This window comes from Oncorhynchus tshawytscha, linkage group LG34 (assembly GCF_018296145.1).
Source record: "Oncorhynchus tshawytscha isolate Ot180627B linkage group LG34, Otsh_v2.0, whole genome shotgun sequence".
Taxonomy (NCBI): Eukaryota; Metazoa; Chordata; class Actinopteri; order Salmoniformes; family Salmonidae; genus Oncorhynchus; species Oncorhynchus tshawytscha.
This window is the reverse complement of record NC_056462.1, coordinates 2041184-2064704: the sequence shown is the minus strand read 5'-3', so window position 1 is coordinate 2064704 and position 23521 is coordinate 2041184. Positions and strand designations below refer to the sequence as shown.

Genomic DNA, 23521 nt, shown 5'->3' with positions numbered 1-23521 from the left:
GAAACAATGGATCGCCAAATTAGTGGGAGATTACTCTAAACACGCTGTAAGCCTGGGGACACACTTTATTATCCTGCTGTGTCCTCTGATTTGCCTCAATTTATGACTGTCCATTACTGAGAGCCATGGCTCGTTGATGCTAATACTAATTATCGTCTCCTTTCCTTGAATGAAGCGCCTCGCTAACAGACAAGTTCCCTTCCGGACTCTGTTTCTGATAACTTTCAGAGCCCTGGCTGCCACCTCAATGACAGACGGAAATCCCCCAAAGGGAAGACACTAGAGAGCAGTCCGTGCAGTCCCTTAACTCGTCTGTAATCACTTGGCATTTAGTCTGAGTGGCACTTGGGCCCTGGTATTGAGATGAGAGGAATTAGTCAATTTAACTTCAGTAGCAGTCCAGGTGAATGAAGTGTGTGTGTGTGGGGGGGGCTGCTCTTTCAGGGCTTCATTGTATTTCATCACAGACATCTCATTGTGGTGTTTTCCTGACGTCCTTTTCTTAGGCGAAAGCAATACCCAAAGGCAGCTTCGACCAAAATTGATACTTACAATGAAGCATTTTGTCATTTCTTTAGGCATAAAAGGGATAAAGGGTGGAAGTAATGCATGAAAAGGGTAGAGGGTGAAAATCCTGCAGTAGCCTACACATCAGTCTTCTAAAATGTCTTTACTCTCCCTTTGCGTCACAAAATTAGCAATGAAAGAATTTGAGCATTTCATTCATTAAAGGTCCAGTGCAGTCAAAAACTGGATTTATCTGTGTTCTATATATATTTCCACACTATGAGGTTGGAATAATACTGTAAAATTCGGAATATTATGATAATGACCTTTAAGTGTAAGAGCTGTTTGAAAAGACCACCTAAATTCAGCCTATTTTGTTGGGATGGAGTTTTATCCTGCCTGGTGACACCACCTCCGCCAATAACAGCTAACTTACTTGAGAAATTGCTTTCTGCTAAGATGCTATTCTTGTTTCTTTTTGACTATTTTAATTGAAAACAATCACAGTAAGGTACTTCATTTTTATGCAGAAATGATTTGATATTGAGATAAAAAAAAACATCTGCATTGGATCTTTAATGATTCTGTAACTTGCATAGTCTCAGCCGGTAACATCAGTTATGGGCTGCTGTGCCTAACATGAGCGTCTAAGAACAACAAAGAATAATGAAGTGAGAAACTTGCTTGAAGAGTGTCAACTACCAACAATGGTAAATCTAATCAGTCCCATCTCAAAGAATACACTTGCTGACAGACTGGCACCTCGTCACACTCTTCCCGCTAAACGTGAGTGGGATAGGGATGGAGGGGTGGAATGGGGGCACATTCTGCCCTTAATAGAAGGGGGGGCACATTTGCGGTTGGCCACCACATTGCAACCCTGTGCCATTTCCAATGCGACAGACTGTCTGGATTGCGCTGCACATCAGTTCAGCCATGCAACAAGTAGGACTGGAGGTTATGTGTTTCAATCTGGGTCAAATCTATGTTCTCTTGTCCTCTTGTTCTCCTCATCTCTGGCATGGGGTGATCAAATTGAAGGGACACTTAAAAATATGGAATTTGTCTGCCTCGGCTGCAGGAAGGTCATGGAGAGCAGAGCTAAAGGGTGCTCCTTTTGTGTTGTCGCAGCGTTGCAGGAGATACCAGTGGCTCACACTCACTGCTTCTCCTCCATTATCACACCATAGCTCTACAGTATATGATGTAACATGGGGATATTGATCAATATCAAATCAGCCAGAGTCCCATTTGAAATGATAATCTCATTAAGTGACAAGAGAGTCATTGGGGGTTTTGTGTTTGTGTGTGTGTGTGTGTGTGTGTGTGTGTGTGTGTGTATGTGTGTGCAAGCCACTTGTGTTTGATGCAAGGGTGTGTGTGTGTACATGCATGCCTTTTATGGAAGTGTGTGTGTGTGTGTGTATGTGTGTGCGTGTGTGCATGTGTGCGTGCGTTATTTTTACAAACCAAGTCTGGCATCTGGCTTTGGCTAGGGTATAAACAACCCTTCAGGCCTGTTGTGTCGGGAAACAATTCACTTTGAGGTCAAAACAACAAGTCCTGTCTTCTCTGTCTCATCTCTTTAGCAGACTATCGGAGAATGGTGTCAACAGTAGGACAGCAACTCATAGTGTTTGAATGACACCCCGTTGAGTGAATACTACTCAGCTAAAACGCCAATTCCAATCAATCTGCTGTCAAATGAGTGAATCATTTAAATTCACTGCAACCAATCAACCAATCAATTTCTTATAGAAATAAGAGGAGAGCCGAGATGACTCTCTGTGTATATAGTGCATACACTGTATATCAATGCACTTCATAATTAACACCAGATCCGTTTGTGCTATAGCCAGCTCCTATGATCATAATCAAGCCATGTATTGGCATGACAAGGCATAATAATGACCATAGGAGTTGGCAAGGCAGCGCAGATCCAAGCATACTATCAATATTTAACTACACATTTATCTAAGGGTTAGCGTTTCTCTGAATGGTCAACTGATGTGAAGTGGACGCACACTAACACAACCCTCAGAGGCACCTCCATCACCGGAATGGATGTGTGTAGGCTTCCCCAGTGACACCCCCTGAAGACGCCATTAATAAAATATTAGCATCTGACAATGTCCAATAACAGTGCGGGCTTGTGCCAATTTGTCAAACGACTGTAATTAGGGGCGTTGTCCAAACGTAGGTTTTGCTTTCCTCGAGTGTCAGTAAAGGCTAGTGAAGAGTGGTTACTGGCGTTTCTGTATTTATTTTTGGTCATATGAGTGTATACCTACACACACAAACACGTGCACGCACTCACACGCTACACTGCCACCCCCTACGCAGATGCAAGAATATGATCGCCCATGCACGCACACACACACACACACACAATACTCTGCCACCCCACATGCAAGCAGGCCATCAGTCAATGTGACATCGTGTCAATGTGACATTCTACCTGCTACACAGAGCGTGTTGTTTTGAGAGCAGAGGAGCAGAGGGGAAGAGCGTCCTTATTCTATTTTTCCCTACCGTACCATATTCATTGATTATGCATAAGTGCAATTGCTTTAGTCCAGTTTCTCACAAGTACTCATTAAATTGTTGCTAGTGGTTGTACTAAATGATCCTCTGATTACACATGTTGCTTTTGTATACAATGTGAAAATAATCAATGTAGCTAGCTAGAGTTTCTTCTCGCCAGTATCTTCTTGGCTTCATAGGTCTTGGTAAAATAACCAATGGTGTCTAGTGTAGGCCATATGACACCAAAATCAACTCTATTTCTGATTATTTAAATTCACAAGATGGAATTAACACGTGTGTCAGCCACCGAGAACTGAACCTCAGAGATTCTTGAGCTCGCAACGCTGCCATTGGACGTGACACAACGCGAGCACAACATGGACAGTATAGCAGCTTTCAGTGATTTCAAAGGAAGCATTCCCCCAATGGGCTGATGACTGACGGCAATACCAGATGCCCGTCGGCTATAGCGTAGCAAGGCCATAATGATGACAAACCTGCAGTTACTGATATGCCAAAACACACTACAGAAACCTGACACCAGCTCCGTCTAGATTTACAGTTTGAATAACAAGGACATTTCCAACATAGAGCCTGTTATACAGCTGTGCTCTGATGGTCTGGACAGATGGCAGTAGTCTGGATAATCCATGTCTCTTGATATGACTGCCAAGGTAAGTTAAGAAATATTTTTCACCTGCCCTGACCTCCATCAAGAAGATGAAAAGCATTGCTAATTTCACAGTTACTAATCTTTAAAAAATAAATAAATCATTATCCTCTGTGGTCGGTGCTGCTTTGAACCTCTCCACTGACTCCGAAGGCATAAATGTACACACATGCTTGTACGCAGGCATCCACATACACAGACACACAGGCACGCATCATGCACACTCGCAAACTCATGATTACACATGCAATAGACTGCCCTCCCCAGCATAGACACACGTAGGCACGCACACACACACAAATGAACATTCATGCATGCATGCACAGACACACGCTCACACACAATATATACCCTACACACATACACAGGCATGCACACACACACACACACTAACTCACACAACACACTGTCATCACATGCAGGTATGCACACACACACACACACACACACACACACACACACACACACACACACACACACACACACACACACACACACACACACACACACACACACACACACACACACATAGCCTACTGCCTAGATAGAATAAACAATGAAACGTACATTTCCTTAAACAGAAAAAAAATGCAGCCATGGTGTGTGATCTCCATTCAATAACAACTTGAGGGGGATGGGGGAGGGGGGGGTATACCAGTCCCCTACAACCTCATCAGCATCACCATGAAGAGTGAATCCTATGTTTTTTTTACTGGTGGAAAATGCTTGTAAAGAATCATGAGAAGTGCTGAATAAAAAAGTGTATATATCACCATCATAATCATAATAATTCATAGTTAATCATAATACATAAATACCATTATTGATTTAAAAAGTAGGCATGATCAGCATCAGTTGCCTACCTATCAACGGCAATTGCAGTCATCGAATAGATGCTTGCGAACACGGAGGTGACGGGGAAAAAGTTGTGAAACCTGCAATAAGCCTCTCCGAAGTACCAGTCTCCGTGGGCAGCATATATGAAATTAATTAACGTGTTGAAGGCGGCCATGGATGCGTCCGAAAATGCCAAGTTCAAAAGGAAATAGTTGGTGACTGTCCGCATTCGTTTGTGGGCGAGAATTATCCATATGACGATGAGGTTTCCGAACACAGCCACCGCCAAAACGGAGCTGTAGGCGACCGACCACAGGGCAACTTGCCAAGGCGGCTGAACAAACTGATTCGTAAAGTTCCCCGTTGTTATGTTCGATCCATTGAGTGCCACAGCTGCCATTGTGACTTCAATTGTCACTTCCTACTGTGGAATAAGTATTTTTTTCAGGCTGTGTCCTTGAAATCTTTAGAGAAACAGAGTAGTTAGCTGCACCACCGCGCGCAACGCACCTATCCGCAATACGCCAGTAAAAATTATCTCAACTTTGAATAAAAAGACCTGTCAGCTTCGACTCCACCGCAGTCGCCTGAACGCATCCAATTTAAAATTGTAGCTTTGAGTGCATGCCTCTACTTTGGTGAAGATGGCAAATACGAAGTATAAGTTTCCATCCGCATCCACCACTTGCCTCCTGTTGAATGTGAGCGCGATGGCACCGCGGGGCCCCCAAGCATATGCAGTATAAACTGTGCGCGCAAATAATGACGTACCACCAGTAGAAGCTGGCACAGGCACAAATAGGCTAGAAAACTCGATTGATTCTGGCACTCCTAATTTTAAACTCTGTGCGGGACAAATCGGTCGGATCAGGCGTCTGCCAACACTCAGTAAACCTAAAAAACACAATCCCTAGTGACAACATGATGTTTGAATATTTGGAAATCCCCAGCATGCATTCAAATATCAGACATCATATCCATATTTGATCTTCTTAACCACATTTGATCAATTCTGTCAAACAATTAGGGCTTTGATTTGTTACTGATATCTATGCAAATATTTACTTTTAGGAGATATGTTTCATGTTTAAGTGTAAACAGTAGCCTGTTAGTCATATACCTTAAATGTTTCCACCATGGCATGATGGCATGCATCTCATGTTAGGTTGATGCAGCCCAAGCCTTACAAAAATAAAGTCAACAAGATCACCTGCAAAAATATACATGTGGTTTTCAGATACAGGTATGAAGACATATTGTTTGAATGAATCACGTGAAAAATGTCACCAATCAGACACACCGTTTTTGGACACCTGTGAACTTTCACATGACTCAGAGGTTGTTTCCCAACACTTCACATGTGATATTCTACATTTGACATACTGTATGTGCTTTGCCAATGGCAGGATTAGCACCCAGGTCTCCGACTGGAGTAGCCAATGTCTTGACCATTAGACCAAGAGGGCCAACAATGGGTTTCTCTCCCAGTGTACTGTTAATTCCAAATTCAGAATTTGCTCGAATTGAGCTGCAATTTACGATTTTTTATATCAAAAGCATTACAATAATATGTTTTGACTTTGTGTAAAGTATCTGTTAGCAAATTTTGGTAAATTGATAAAGCACACTTTCTTTAGACTCATTTTCTTTCCATTGCATCATTGTTTTTTGCTGTATAGATGATGTATTTTGGATGTTTTCAGTGTATTTTAAATGCTTTCAGACCATGCGATTAATCACAATAAAAAAAAGAGTGCACTAAAATTGAGTGCTGAGCAATTACCCAAAATGTTGGTTCTTTTTTGTTTTTTAAACAACTAATGGACCGATGTCGGTTCTATTATTTTAATTCCATTTCGCTCATTTTTTTTGTGATGCAATACGCAGTTTCTCAAGAGAGAAATCAGATCAAGCCCGAACTTTGCCGATGTAGTAGGGAGTTGTGGTTTCCAAAAGGCCAATATTCTACATGGTTTAGCCCTGAAAACATGGTAAGTAATTACAATGACCATAATCCATTGCGCCCCTACTTGTCGAGTCTGAAGCAGAGAGAAGAAGCCGAAGAATGCTCGATCGAGAGGGGTAGAATAGTTGATTCATGAGGTATGTTTACCTGAAATGACTTGATCTAAAAATGATGGTTGGTATTCAGCAGTCATAAAAGTATGCCTTATTTACTTTAAAGACAGCATAGGAAGCAGCTCTATAGAGATGAGATGATGAATTAGAATTAAATAATAACGTCATCAAACAGGCCTAAATCAAATGTAATTTACACAACTGACATTTTTTATTAAAGTAAGGTCATCTGAATAAATGATGGTTGATAAGCAGACAGTATTGTGCAGTCACTACCATCATGGGTGCAACGGTGGGTGAGTGATGGGTGTGGAGTCAGACGCAGAGAGCAAAAGTAAATGGGAAAAAAAGCTTTCATGTCCTCTACAAAGTAACAGGTCCAAACATGGGTGAAGCCCTAAACACAGGTGCAAACAAACCCAAAACCTTAGTTACAAAACCCGGACAGCGAAAACCCAAAAGACAACGATACACCATAAACGTAACAATAACAACAAGCCCGCACAAACACCAGCGGGCAAAATGAACTTAAATAACACCCATCCCAAAACCCCAACAAGGAACAGGTGAAAACAGTTAGACAAAAACAAACGAAAAGGAAAAAGGGACCGGTGGCAGCTAGTAAACCGGCGCCACCCGAACAGGAAGGGGAGCCACCTTCAGTGGTATTCGTGACAATGGGACTGTTAATAATAGTTTGATTCTGTGGTGTTGCAGCATTCAACCTATGTAATGCATAGTGCATTTAATGTAAAATATAAAATAAAATTGCGAATACTGTGTAAAAAAAAAAAAATAGAACCAAAACTGGGCCGACTTCAAAAAGCACGTATCGCTTAGCACTAACTAACTTGAATTAACTGATTTAATTCTGACAGACATAATTCAAAAGGATTTATTTGTTGAAAAGTATCTGTTCACATTAATTCCAGTAGCAAAACACACATTTTCAAATACATTCAAATCCATTTTATGCCTGAATATTAAATAAAACATAAACCAATGGAAAGCTAACAATAACAGAAGCTAAAAATAGCTAGCTAGGACGAAATGGAAGACTAGCCGTCGCCTATCACAAAGCTAGCTAGCAGTTAGCAATTAGCATGCGACAACTAGATACAAATTTCTTCAAAAGTAACCTTCTAAAATACACATCATTAGCGTGGTTCATATGTGCACATGTAAATACAATCATACAAAAGTGAGCTAGCTACTTAGCGTAGCTACACTCAAGTACAGTGCTTTCAAAAAGCATTCAGACCACTTGACGTTTTCCACATTTAGTTACGTTACAGCCTTATTAAAAAATTTATTAAATACTTTTTTCTCTCAATCTACACACAACACCACATAACGACAAAGTGAAAACAGGTTTTTAGAATACCTTATGTATATATGCTACTGGTCAAAAGTTTTAGAACACCGACTCATTCAAGGGTTTTTCTTTATTTGTACTATTTCCGACATTGTGGAATAATAGTGAAGACATCAAAACTAGAAAATAACACATATGAATCATGTAGTAACCAAAAAAGTGTTATTCCACAAATTAACTTTCAAGAAAAATGCATTCCAGGTGACTACCTCATGAAGCTGGTTGAGAGAATGCCAAAAGTGTTCAAAGCTGTCATCAAGGCAAAGGGTGGCTATTTGAAGAATCTCCAATTCAAAATATATTTTGTTTTGTTTAACACTTTTCTGGTTACTACATGATTTCATATGTGTTATTTCATAGTTTTGATTTTCTACAATGTAGAAAATAGCAAAAATAAAGAAAAACTTTTGACCGGTAGTGTAAGTATTCACACCCTTTGCAATGAGAATCGAAGTTGAGCTCAGGTGCGTCCTGTTTCCATTGATCATCCACCTATGGTAAATTAAATTGATTGGACAGGACTTGGAAAGGCACACAACAGTTTATATAAGGTCCCACAGTTGACAGTGCATTTCAGAGCAAAAACCAAGCCATGAGGTCAAAGGAACTGTACGTAGAGCTCCAAGACAGGTGAAGTGTAGCAAAACATTTCTGCAGCATTGAAGGTCCCCAAGAACACAGTGGCCTTCATCATTCTTAAATGGAAGAAGTTTTTCAACCACGAGACTCTTCCTAGAGCTGGCCGCTCGTCCAAACTGAGCAATCATGGGAGAAGGGCCTTGGTCAGGGAGGTGACCAAGAACCAGATGGTCACTCTGACAGAGCTCCAGAGTTCCTCTGTGGTGATGGAAAAACCTTCCAGAAGGACAACCATCTCTGCAGCACTCCACCAATCAGTGCTTTATGTTAGAGTGGCCGGACGGGAGCCACTCCTCAGTAAAAGGCACGACAGCCCACTTGGAGTTTGCCAAGAGGCACCTAAAGGAATCAGACCATGAGAAACAAGATTCTCTGGTCTGATGAAACCAAGATTGAACTCTTTGGCCTGAATGCCAAGCGTCACGTCTGGAGGAAACCAGGCACCATCCCTACGATGAAATATGGTGGTGGTAGCATCATGTTGTGGGGATGTTTTTCAGAGGCAGGGACTTGGAGACCTGAAATAGCTGTGAAGCAACGCTCCCCATCCAATCTGACAGAGTTTGAGATGATCTGTGAATGGGAATGGGAGAAACTCCCCAAATACAGGTATGCCAAATTTGTAGTGTCATATCCAAGAAGACTCGAGGCTGTAATCGCTGCCAAAGTTGCTTCAACGAAGTACTAAGTAAAGGATCTGAATATGTAAATGTTATATTTCAGTTTTACATTTTTAATACATTTGCAAAAATGTTTAAAAACCTGTTTTTGCTTTGTCATTATGGGTTATTGTGTGTAGATTGATGAGTAAAAAATACAATTGAATCAATTTTACAATAAGGCTGTAACGTAACAAAGTGTGTAAAAAGTCAAGAGGTCTGAATATTTTCTGAATGCACTGCAAATGGGAAAATCTGACAATTTCTTCACCCTGTGGAAACAAATAAGTTATACACCAAAATGACTAGGAAACTCAACACAGGTTAGTTAAACATGCTATATATAGATTTTTTAAACGTAACCATGCACACAAACCGGAAAACAGGATAAAAAATAAGGATAACATGTGAACGTGATGTTTCACTTATGGAGTTTTCTTACATGTGAAACGGCAAATGTGATTTTCACGACATTGTTTTACACACGTGAACTTGCAATTTCACATGTGAAACTGCACTTCACATGTGAGGTAAAAACATGTGATTATCTCACATAAGAAAAGGTGATGTTAACATTTTGAACTCTAAATGTGGAAATATGGTTGTTTTTGTAAGCGAACCCTTGTCTCTAATCTTCTGCAACCGAAAATAAACTGAGGTAGCACAAGCCTGGAATCCACCCCGAAGTTTCCCTTCATTCGCTGATTCAGGCCGGAGCTATCATGGATCTAAACCAGACACTAGTTTCCAAAAGGAAGCTGATTTGGTAGTTTATTTTCTGATCAGTCCCTAGGCACTCTCTACTGAAACAGGTTCACTGGATGAGTTTCAGAACATTCCATTGATTCTGTGACGTGAAATCTCCTCCCACTCCGGGGAGCCGGCGAGATTAAATGACTCCAGCCTGCCAGTGAACGGACGTAAAACAATAGGGAAACAGAGCGACATCCAACGTGGAAACCAGTCTATAGTATTGCAACTCCCACAGAGAGTAAGCATCCTCCTCCATCTCTTGTTAGCTTTACCCTCTACAACCGGACTCCAGACTGAATCAGTGAATGACATAAAACAATAGTGCAACAGTGCGGTGATATTCAGGATGGAAACCAGGCTATCGTACTGCACCTCCCTGAGAGAGTAAGAATTCTGTCAGCTCCAACTAGGGCTGTGCCGACATGCCCATATTCGTACACGTAAATTGACAGTTGATAGTCGAGTCGGATCAGATGATACTCGTGATCAGAAAAAGCGGAAGTGTTTTAATATGTCTGAATATGTTTACATATCTTGCATTACTCATCTCATATGTATATAGTGTATTCTATACTATTCTACGCCATCTCATTTACTTAATGTTTACATATCTTGCATTACTCATCTCATATGTATATACTGTTTTCTATACTATTCTACTGTATCTTAGTCCGTTCTGCTCTGACATCGCTCGTCCGTATGTATACTACTTAGATTTGTGTGTATTGGGTATACTGTATGTTGTGTAATTTGTTAGATATTACTTGTTAGATATTACTGCACTATCGGAACTAGAAGCACAAGAATTTCGCTACACCCGCAATAACATCTGCTAATCACGTGTATGTGACCAATTAAATTTGATTTGGTTTGAATAGATTTGGGAAAAATACCTCCCTGCGTGTTCTCACTGCAAAAAAAGTTGCATATTATGAGCAGCGCGCCAACAAATGTGTGTCTGTGTCCTCAATTTGCAGCAGGTAGGCAAATTCGCTGTCACACAGTCAGATTGCGCATAAGCGTTTCGTATTTTTCTCTACCCTTGTCCCACTTGTTAGTTATTATGTACTTTGATAGCCTGATAGCAAACATCCTTGCCATGTGATTTATTATGGTAGCAGGCAGCAGCAAACTGAATGATCAGACCGAAAACGTGCAGGGAATAATGATCTTGTGAAATTATGAAGCGAGTGGATAGAGAAATACAGCCTCACTCTATCCATCTGACTAGGTATCCCCCTTTCATTTCCTTTCCAATCAGAGCAGCAGCATCAACGTACAGCCAGCCCTTCTGTTTACAGACAGGAAAACTAGCCAGTTGAGTTATTTAGATCACGTAGAACCTCGCACATGACTGCCTGGCATGAGAAAGCTACGTGCTTTCACCCAGAAATAAGTGTTTTTCTCCATCATGGATAATTACAAAAAATATTCAGATAATAATCAAATCCAGAAAATTGCCCACATCCGTTACGATACTACTCGGCACACCCCTAGCTCCAACCTGTACAACCTGACTCCAGATTGAATCAGTCAATGAAGTAAAACAATAGTAAAACGTGATATTCAAGGTGGAAACCAGGCCATAATACTGCACCTTCCTGAGAGAGCAAGGATTCTGAAAGCTCCAACCTGCACAACCTACTCCAGACTCAATCAGAAAATGAAGTGAAACAGTAGTTAAACAGAGCAATATTCGGGGTGGAAACTAAGCTGTAGTACTGCACCTCCATGAGAGAGGAAGCATCATGTCAGCGCCAACCGGTACAACCTGACAGAGTCCCCTCTAGACACATCAACCTTTCACACCAGCTCAGTCTCACTCAACCACCTATGTGCCCTTTGGTACTACCAACATCACAGCAACAGCTGGAACTGAATATAATTTGCATATAAACTAAGTGTACAAAACATTAAGAACACCTGCTCCTTCCATGACATAGACTGACCAATGGAATCCAGGTGAAAGGTATGATCCCTTAGTGATGTCACTTGTTAAATCCACTTCAATAAAACCATGCAACTGGATGCTCCGAAAGACCTATGCTTGACAATCTCTGCCTCAGTATAGCATGATCAACTGTATCAAAATCAATACAAAGTGAGACACAGTGCTGTTTTTTGTCAAGAGCATCAGTGATATCATTTAAATCCTTCATGGCTGCTGTAATTGTGCTATGCTTCTTCCTGAAGCCGGATTGGTACATTGATAAATAGAGTTACTATATAAAAACTATTTTAGCTGTTCACTAACAAGGGTTTCCACATGAACTAATGTTTGGTATATTCATTGTATCTCTCATGTCGCCTTTTCCCCAGGCAAAGGATCCATCAAATCCAATATCTGTCAGGCAAATGAAACAATTAACATATAAAGCAAAAGGACATGGGCATGGCATAAAGAAAATATAGTTTGTGGTGTAAAGGTAAGGTAATAATTGGCCTATGAGCCGATCTGGTTATGCATCCACCGTAGTTGCTGAAACCGCGCTGAAAAACTTAATGTAGCCTATAATCAAAAGTAAACCATCACAATCTCCCAAAGGGTTAGTGCAACCAGCGAGTATAGATTTACAAAGCTCTTTGTTTCTTTTTGATTTGTAAATGTTTTAATGCAGGGGTATAGCATACACAGACGTTTCGGCTAACAAGTCTCTTCAGTGTGTAGGTTCAGTAGTAGTTTGGTAAAAACAACACATTTGATATAGACTACTAGTGAACAACAGGTGAGCAACATGTGCTTCAGTTAGCTGATTTAATTAGGATTAGGTCCTGTATGACACACAGTATTACAGATAAAACACAAAATACAACAAAAGGATACTGTGAAAAGAAATTACCCAGGCCAGCACAGTTTGGTTCAGGTTGTCACAATGGTTTAGAAAGGGTATGATTAGAATTATTAAAATCATGGAAATAATGGGGGATATTATTATGAATATGATAATCAAGGCAATGATTAGGGCTGTGATTATACATTTTGAAACGTGTTTCTCAGGGCTCAATTCCGGGTAGGTTTGAATATTATGGAATCACTAAGTCTCGTGGGAAAGTGCTACCAATCATTTTTTACCATTGGAACAGATCATCTTTAGTAGTCAGGATTCGTAACCTCACTATCCAGCTTGAAATGTCTCCACCTGTGCTATGGAATTGCTATCGTTTTGGTGGCGCAGCTGGCTAGTGGCTAAGATGTTGTGAAGTGGGCAGTCACGTGTTTGCAAGACGGAGGATGTGAGATCAAGGACAAGTGCGGGCATCGCCAAACTATCACACTAACACCAGCATGCTTGACCGTTGGTATCTGTTTTTTTAATAGATTTTTTTGGTACATTTTACCCCTTTTTCTCCTCAATTCCGTGATATCAAATTAGTAGTTACAGTCTTGTCACATGCTGCAACTCCCGTATGGACTCGGGAGAGGCAAAGGTTGAGAGCCATGCCTCCTTCTTGACACACTGCTCGCTTAACCCGGAAGCCAGCCGCACCAATGTGTCAGAGGAAACATCGTACAGCTGCCCCCTGAAGTCAGCATTCATGCACCCAGCCGCCACAAGGAGTCACTAGAGCGCGATGGGACATCCTAGCCGGCAAAACCCTCCCCTGACCCGGATGAGGCTGGACCTGTGTCGTGGCCGGCAGCAACACAGCCCTGGGATCGAACCCGGATCTGTAGTTATGCCTCTAGCGCTGTGATGCAGTGCCTTAGACTGCTACACCACTTTTCGCCAGGCATAATGGGACCCATGTCATCCAAAAAGTTATACTTTTTACTCATCTGTCCATAGAACGTTCTTCCAAGAGTCTTGATGATCATCCAGATGCTTTTTGTCAAACTTGAGTCAACTTTTTGGATGAAATGGGTCCCAGTATGTCTGCCAAAATCAAACATTGCATTCCACAGTAAGAACCTCATATCAATGTTCAAGCATGGTGGTGGTAGTGTGATGGTTTGGGGATGTTTTTCTAACTCATGACCTGGACGACTTGCCTTAATAGAAGGAACCATGAAATCTACTCTGTATCAGAGAATTCTACAGGAGAATTTCAAGCGCAGCTGGGTCGTGCAGCAAGACAAACGATCCAAAACACACAATTAAGTCTACATGAAAATGGTTCAAAACTAACCAATTTGAAGATTTGCAATGGCCTACTCAAAGTCCAGACCTAATCCCAATTGAGATGTTGTGGCAGGACTTGAAACGAGCAGTTCATGCTTGAAAATGTCGCTGAGTTAAAGCAGTTCTGAATGCAAGAGTGGGCCAAAATTCCTCCACAGCGATGTGAGAGACAGATCAACAACTACAGGAAGCATTTGGTTGCAGTCATTGCAGCTAAAGGTGGCACAACCAGTTATTAAATGTAAGGGGGCAATTACTTTTTCCCACAGAGAAATTGGGTGTTACTATAACTTTGTTAATTAAATAAATAAAATAAGTATCCATTTTTGTTTTGTTATTTGTATACTCAGGTTCCCTTTATCTAATATTAGGTTTTGGTTGAAGATTGGATAAGCAGAAAATATGCAAAAATAAAGAAAATCAGAAAGGGGGCAATGCTTTTATACACGGCATATTTCATATATTAGTTAAATTATATGAATATGTTTTATGTTTGATACACACCCTTACATTTGTTTTAGGTATCTGTGACCAACAGATGCATATCTGTATTCTAAGTCATGTGAAATCAATAGATTAGGGCCGAATGAAGGTATTTAAATGTACTGATTTCCTTATATGAATTGTAACTCGGTAAAATCTCTGAAATTGTTGCATGTTGCTTTTACATTTTTCAGTGTATATATATATTGTAAACAGAACAAATCTAATGGGTGTACGTGCCCCTGTGCCCCTTGGGGCATGACACCTCTGCCTTGGCCATTATGCCAATAGATCTGAACCTCATGACGATGTTACTAGGTGTTGGGTTAAGGTTGCAACAATATCCAAACCTCTTGATCAGTGTTGCCCCTCACCTTGTTATGTATATTTTTGTTTTAGAAACAAACAAGAAATACACAGAATTAATGCAAAGAACTGTATTTTGGCATCTGGGCCCCTTCACATCTTTTGGCGCATGACGCCACTGGGTTTAACGTTCCTAAAGGAACAATTACGTACTCACAAAGTTAACTGCTCTAGTTAATTGCAGAAATTTCATAGATTTTCGTGAAAAGATTTTCGTGAAACTAATGTGAAGTTCTAGAGAAACTTAGAGAAATTAGAGAAACTTCATACTCGAATGTGGAGGACACACCAACTCATTCAAGGGTTTTTCTTCATTTTTACTATTTTATACATTGTAGAATAATAGTGAAGACATCAAAACTATGAAATAACACATATGAAATCAAGTAGTGACCAAAAAAGTGTTAAACAAATCAAAATATATTTTATATTTGAGATTCTTCAAGGTAACCACCCTTTGCCTTGATGACAGCTTTGCACACTGTTTTTATCAGGTTTTTCAGGGGGTGATGCAGCTTTGCTAGTAGATTGGGAGGCAGTTTTATATCAGAAAGCCAGTCAGTATCTGGTGTGACCACCATTTGCCTCATGCAGCATGATACATCTCCTTCACATAGAGTTGATCAGGCTTTTGATTGTGGCCTGTTGTCCCAATCCTCTTCAATGGCTGTGCAACGTTGTTGGATATTGGCAGAGACTGAAACACACTGTCGTACATGTCGACCCAGAACATCCCAAAAAACATACTCAATGGGTGACATGTCTGGTGAGTATGCAGTCCTTGAAAGAACTGGGACAATTTCAGCTTCCAGGAATTGTGTACAGATCCTTGCAACATGGGGCTGTGTATTATCATGCTGAAACATGAGGATGGCGGCAGATGAATGGGCCTCAGGATCTCATCACAGTATCTCTGTGCATTCAAATTGCCATCGATAAAATGCAATTGTGTTCGTTGTCCGTAGCTTATGCCTGCCCATACCATAACCCCATTGCCACTATGGGGCACTCTGTTCACAATGTTGACATTAGCAAACCGCTCGCCCACAGGACACCATACACGGTCTGACATCTGCCCACCACAGTTGAAACTGGGATTCATCAGTGAGGAGCACACTTCTCCAGCATGCCAGTCGCCACCATCGAAGGTGAGCATTTGCCCACTGTAGTCGGTTACAACGGCAAACTGCAGTCAGGTCAAGACCCTGGTGAGACCCTGGTGAGGACGACGAGCATACATATGAACTTCCCGGAGATGCTTTCAGTTTGTGCAGAAATTCTTCAGTTGTGCAAACCCACATTTTCATCAGCTGGTCTCAGACAATCCTGCAAGTGAAGAAGCCGGATGTGGAGGACCTAGGCTGGCATAGTTACACGTGCTCTGCCGTTGTGAGGCCGGTTGGACGTACTGTCAAATTCTCTAAAACGACATTGGAGGTGGCTTCTTGATATGCCACAAGTGTCATGTGGATTGTCTTGGCAAAGGAGAAAGGCTCACTAACAGGGATGTAAACAAATTTGTGCACAAAATGGTAGATATAGGCTTTTTGTGCGGAAGGAAAATTTGTAAGATCTTTTATTTCAGCTCATGAAACACTTTACATGTTCATATTTTTGTTCAGGATGTACAGTACATCACAAAAGTGAGTACACCCCTCACATTTTTGTAAATATTTGAGTATATCTTTTCATGTGACAACACTGAAGAAATGACACTTTGCTATAATGTAAAGTAGTGAGTGTACAGCTTGTATAACAGTGTAAATTTGCTGTCCCCTCAAAATAACTCAACACACAGCCATTAATGTCTAAACCGCTGGCAACAAAAGTGAGTACACCCCTAAGTGAAAATGTCCAGAATACTTATTTTACAAGAGACCTGGCCAAGAAGGGAGCTCAATAAAAAACACATAGATCAAACAGATTTCAGTGCATGCACAACACCCAACACATATTAAACTCAAACTATGAATTGAGTTGACAGTCCACTTGTCTGTCAAGTGTCTACATCCCATTTGGCATTCGAATGGCCCCTCAGCACAACCAAGGCCACTCTGCTGCTTAGCTACAGGAAGCTAATTAAGGTTGAGAAAAACGGAAATGTTTGTGTATCACAGGAATGCATTTCCTTCACTGTCTGCCTGGCTGCATGCCTCCGGTCAAACCCGCTGGGTTGTGGGTCAATTACTCAGGATTATTCCAACATCATCAAGAGGTCCAACAGAGCAGATATGGAGGGGGTTGACTGCACGTGATGAATATGATCTGGGTTCAAGTAGTTATTTGTTTTCTTTAAAATACATAGAGAGAGTTTCAATGAGCCTGCCTGTAGAGCCAGATGGGAGGGGTTTGCACTTTTGGGAGGATTCAACTGGTTCAACTGTCGGAGGCATGCTCAACCAAATGCAGATATAGTGTTTGAAAGATAACCAGAACGATTTGAACCTAAATCCCAAACCCGAGAAGCGTACGGAACATAGCCAAAACCAATACTGCCTGATGACTGGATGGTGATAAAGTCCAGGTGTTCTTAACGATGGTGAGCAGGTGTGGGCAATGATGGTTGCCAGACCCTTTGGTTAGTAGACCGGCAACATCAAGCGCCAGAGGGAGGGAGCAGGAGTAGGCTTGACACCACCCGGCATCCCACTGCTTAACAGGTTTGATCCTGCTTGGTTCTTGCATGGGAGACCAGATGGTGTTGGAATTATAGTGTGGTGTACAATGCACTGCTGAAATGAATTTCAAGCGGAGAGACAGGCTATACTGCATCAGATGACATGTGGAAATGGTGATATTGCACTATGTTGCACAGGGCAGAACTGGCATACAGCACTGTGTTATGTTTTTACAGTAGTCAACTGCTTTACAATACTCCTATTTCTGATGATTTGTCCTACATTCAGTGTGTATTGTTGGGTTCTGAGAATATGAAATATACGTTTTCATGTCACTGAGGGAGAGAGGGTAATGTATAACGTTTACATTATGTCAGGATATGTTATTGTTAGCCATCAGGGATCCTATGGGAGGGATCCACTGGGAGGACACAGTCTGGTGCCAGGCACCATTAGAGCCGTGAGTTGGGGAGGAGTGAGCACTTTGGGGTAGAAGTTAGGTCGGATGAAGTGAGGAAGAACAGATATCACTAAGGTTCTGTCTAGCAACAGAGACGCGTTGGCTGTTCAGATGTGTAGGAGGAGACTCAGGAGGAAGGGATAAATATCAGTGCTTGTGTGAAATGTCGTTGTCTAATGCAGCTGTATTGATCTTCTGGGAATAATAACAGTATTGTATAAGGATAATAAAACTGTAAAGAATGACATATTTCTCAAAATGCTCACAACCTGCCATTGGATACAAATTATTGAAAGAAAATTGCAATAATATTAATTGTAAAAATGTAGAATAAAAAAGGCAACACTGATCAGGAGGCTAAGGGATTATTGTATTATAGCAACCTTAGCCCAATTCACTAGTGACCTTGTCACTAGGTTCGGCTCTCTTGACGTAATGGCTGAGGTGTTGGGTTGACAGTCGTTAGGCCCGGGTTCTTCCCACCCAAATTCGATATACAATATATAAAGGGAGGAGGGAACAAGGGATGTTGTGGCTCTGTTCTAATATCCACACTAGCATACCACTAAGTATGAAGCAATGTATGTATAGGTCTGCATAGGCATGCATACTGAGTTCCACTGAGGTCAGAAGACCTCTTTTATGAGGAAGAGCTGGCTAAGAGGGCATCTCAATAAGAACACATACTGTAGATCAAACATACTACAGTGTATACACAGCACCCCACCCTTACGATAATTTTGTTTGCTGATTCACATGTCAAAATCCCATTTACATGACAGAAACTTTCAAATGTGAAAATCTAACATTCACATGTGGAATTCCTAGTTCACGTGTGAAAAACAAACATATGTGTTTGAAAATCTAACTTCCACATGTGAAATTGCAAGTTTACATGTGGGGGTGAAATAGTGTTGAATTGAATTTGAATTGAAGTAGTAAACAGGATACTGAATTGCAATTCAAAATTAAATGAAATGAAATATAATTAAAATTCAGTGAAATTCAATGAATTTCAAATGCCTCTTCTATTGTATTTTAGGTGTAGTCTATACAGATATGCATCTTGTACATAAAACATATATGTTATAGAAAATATTCGTTATATACGTTATAGAAAATATTTCCCAGAATGCATTAGTTTAACCCTCAAGTTGACCCTGAGGCCTTCAAAAAGAAGCCAAACTAATTAAACGGTTAAATGGCTATTCTAAGAACTAAAGTTTAAAAAATCTATATGAATATTGTTTCCAAAGAATAGTGACATATTCTTTGGTATCTGGAAGTGTGACCTGTCAGATTCAATAAATGTTCTATGAGTGAAATTTATTTAAATTGCACTAAATAAAATTCTACTTCCTGTCACTCAAACTCAAATTCTTATTATAGAATTCCAAAATTATGAATTGAGCCCAACCCTGGTAGCAATCTTTCCACATTCTGCAAATTCTGTAATGCCCTTCTGTTAAAAGGGAGGCTGTTCTGAGGGCAAGAGAGTGGGGTGAGTTTGCAACTCAATGTTAAGAAGGTGTTCCTGATGTTTGGCGTACTTAGCGTTACGACTAGGTGGAGGCATTTGGAATGTTACTGCTGCGGGCGCACGCCTCTCTTCATCATATGTTAGTCCGTGACCATTGGAAGAAGCGCATTGAAAAGAACAGAGAAGATGGCTCTTTTTAAAATTTTAAAATTTATTTTTATTTCACCTTTATTTAACCAGGTAGGCTAGTTGCGAACAAGTTCTCATTTGCAACTGCGACCTGGCCAAGATAAAGCATAGCAGTGTGAACAGACAACACAGAGTTACACATGGAGTAAACAATTAAAAATAGTGATATTTTCCCCTTTGCATGTGTAGCCAAGCTAAGTAGCTTGCTAGCTAGCTCACTTTTGTATGCAAGCGAATGAAAACTATATGGCGTCTCGGATGATTTTTTACATTTCCGTTATAAATGTTTTGGCTCATCAATGGTTTTATTTTTTACCAACAAGGGCTCATAGTGAGTGTATTTATTTGCATTTACACTCTTATATTTATTTTCGAAGGTTCATTTGATGGAATTTTTATCTAATGGTTGAATGCTAATTGCTAACCACTAGCTAGCCTGCCATGTTGTCGTAGCTAGCTTTTTTACCTTTTGATATTGTTAGCTGTCCATTGGTTTTAATGCACAGGCCTATTTTAATGTATTTTAAAATGTATGAATGTGTTTTCTATTGGAATTAATTTCTATTGGAATTAATGTAAACAAATACTTTCTACAAGAAGATTAACTTGAATTGAACAGTCAATATTCTGAGCGAAATTGATATGTAATTTTTATTTGAAAGAAATATTCTGAGATTGAGCGAAATTGATATGTAATTTTTATTTGAATGATACATGTGAAAACCACACATTTTATTTATTTTTTAAATCTGGAGATATTTTTTTTAAAGTTTCACATGTGATGTTTTGTGTAAGGGCAAACACATTAAGCTCAAACTATGTGTTGGGTTGACAGTCCACCTGTCTGTCAAGTGTCAATATCCCAGTTGGCCTTCTATTGGCCCCTCAACACAACACAACCAAGGTGACTCTGCTGCTTAGCTACTGGAGGCTAATTAAGGTTGAGAGTTAAAACACTGTATATAGACACATGACATTTCAAATGTCTTTATTCTTTTGGAACTTCTGTGAGTGTAATGTTTACTGATCATTTTTATTGTTTATTTCACTTTTGTTTTATCTACTTCACTTGCTTTGGCAATGTTAACATATGCTTCCCAAAGCCAATAAAACCCTTGAATTGACTTGAAACTGAAATGTTTGTGTATCACAGGAATGCATTTCCTTCACTGTCTGCCTGGCTCCATGCCTCCGGTCAAACCCACTGGGATGTGGGTAAATTATTCAGCCTTACTCCAACATCATCATTAAGTCCAACAGAGCAGGGGGTTACTGATTTTTATGAATACACGGTCTGAGTGCACGTGATGAATATGATCTGGGTTCAAGTAGTTATTTGTTTTCTTTTAAATACTTTGGGAGAGTTTCATTGAGCCTGCCTATAAAGCCAGATGGGTGGGGTTTGCACTTTTGGGATGATTGCATTGGTTCCATTGCACCAGGCAAACTCAATCAAGCACAGATAAAGTGTTCGAAAGAACAAGAACTATCTGAACCCAGGTTTAGACATAGTAATAGTTGATGCCAGAAGATTTGCTCATGATGTACTGACTCAAATGAGGTTTTGCTATTAAATTGCCTGATAATGAAACCCAAAATAACGTTTGATGGTGTGTGAATACTGAATACAAACTCAACCAAGAGTAATCCTTAGAAGAGTAGTGCAACTATGCCAGGTGAGGAATGTGTGCATGCATGTGCGAGTGTGCATGTGTGCATGAGTGTGCATGTGCATACGAGTGTGCATGTGCGCATATGAGTGTGCATGTGCATACGAGTGCGTGCGTGCGTACATATGAGTGTGCATGTGAAGTTTCTGTAATCTGGTTTTGAAAGAGCAGAATCTTCTCTTATTGTGGATTTCAGTCACACTTCACATTAGTGTTCCAAAAACCTGTGGGCCTATGCAATTACTGCAATTAACTGGTGCAGTTAACTGAATTACATAATTGTTCCCTCTGAAAACAGATAATGCATTTGTACTTTAGAATTACATAAGATGTACACCAGTCCAGACACAGTATACGCGCTTCTCCACTAAGTGAGTGTTATCTGTTCCTATAGACAAGAAAGTTTATTACAGTAACCATGCTGTGACTTTGAGGTACATTTACAATGAAAGTAATACTATTCCCTGTTCATACCTGAAATTTAATTTAATTTTTATTTCACCTTTATTTAACCAGGTAGGCTAGTTGAGAACGAGTTCTCATTTACAACTGCGACCTGGCCAAGATAAAGCATAGCAGTGTGAACAGACAACAACACAGAGTTACACATGGAGTAAACAATAAACAAGTCAATAACACAGTAGAGAAAAAAAGGGGGAAAAAGAGTCTATATACATTGTGCGCAAAAGGCATGAGGTAGGCGAATAATTACAGTTAGATTAATACTGGAGTGATAAATGATCAGATGGTCATGTACAGGTAGAGATACTGGTGTGCAAAAGAGCAGACAAGTAAATAAATATAAACAGTATGGGGATGAGGTAGGTAAATTGGGTGGGCTATTTACCGATGGACTATGTACAGCTGCAGCAATCGGTTAGCTGCTCAGATAGCAGATGTTTAAAGTTGGTGAGGGAGATAAAAGTCTCCAACTTCAATGATTTTTGCAATTCATTCCAGTCGCAGGCAGCAGAGAACTGGAAGGAAAGGCGGCCAAATGAGGTGTTGGCTTTGGGGATGATCAGTGAGATACACCTGCTGGAGCGCGTGCTAAGGGTGGGTAATGCCATCATGACCAGTGAACTGAGATAAGGCAGAGCTTTACCTAGCATGGACTTGTAGATGACCTGGAGCCAGTGGGTCTGGCAACGAATATGTAGCGAGGGCCAGCCGACTAGAGCATACAGGTCGCAGTAGTGGGTGGTATAAGGTGCTTTAGGAACAAAATGGATGGCACTATGATAAACTGCATCCAGTTTGCTGAGTAGAGTATTGGAAGCTATTTTGTAGATGACATCGCCGAAGTCGAGGATCGGTAGGATAGTCAGATTTACGAGGGTAAGTTTGGCGGCGTGAGTGAAGAAGGCTTTGTTGCGAAATAGAAAACCGATTCTAGATTTGATTTTGGATTGGAGATGTTTGATATGAGTCTGGAAGGAGAGTTTACAGTCTAGCCAGACACCTAGGTACTTATAGATGTCCACATATTCTAGGTCGGAACCATCCAGGGTGGTGATGCTAGTCGGACGTGCGGGGGTGCAGGCAGCAAATGGTTGAAAAGCATGCATTTGGTTTTACTAGCGTTTAAGAGCAGTTGGAGGCCACGGAAGGAGTGCTGTACATGTGAAAACCACACATTGTAATCTCCTGCTTCTCTGTCCTGCTTTTTGTACGACTTACTGTGACATTAAGGAGCATACCCCAGCAGCCTGAGAACAATAAAATATACCAATTCAAAAGTACTACCAGCATACATATTCAAATGGCTTTCTCACTAACAGAAGAGGTACTAATCCAGAATTCCTTCAATGTGTGCGCAATTACAATGATAATTTAATTTGGTATATTTCTGAAAATGTGATATAACATAAACATAGTGTTGACAAGTAGGCTATGGTGTTATAAAATGATTTGCCTTGTGTGCTAGGTTTAGTTGGTTTTTACACTCTTATGTAGGTGTCAGTACCAGCCATAAAACAATGGAATATATGTCACAACAGGCCAAAATATACAGTTGGAGTCGGAAGTTTACATACACCTAAGCCAACTACATTTAAACTCAGTTTTTCACAATTCCTGACTTTTAATC

The 23521-nt window shown here is 40.5% G+C and overlaps 1 protein-coding gene across 1 annotated transcript in view; it reads right to left on the bottom strand.

Moving 5' to 3' along the window:
- The window catches only part of LOC112231707 (neuromedin-K receptor), a 41265-nt gene extending 36008 nt beyond the window's left edge, over positions 1-5257 (bottom strand). Inside the window, exon 1 of the mRNA XM_042311988.1 lies at positions 4567-5257. Within this exon, the coding sequence (XP_042167922.1) occupies positions 4567-4940 (374 nt within the window). The 5' untranslated portion in view covers positions 4941-5257. The remainder of the gene's footprint in view (positions 1-4566) is intronic.
- Positions 5258-23521: the final 18264 nt, after the last annotated feature.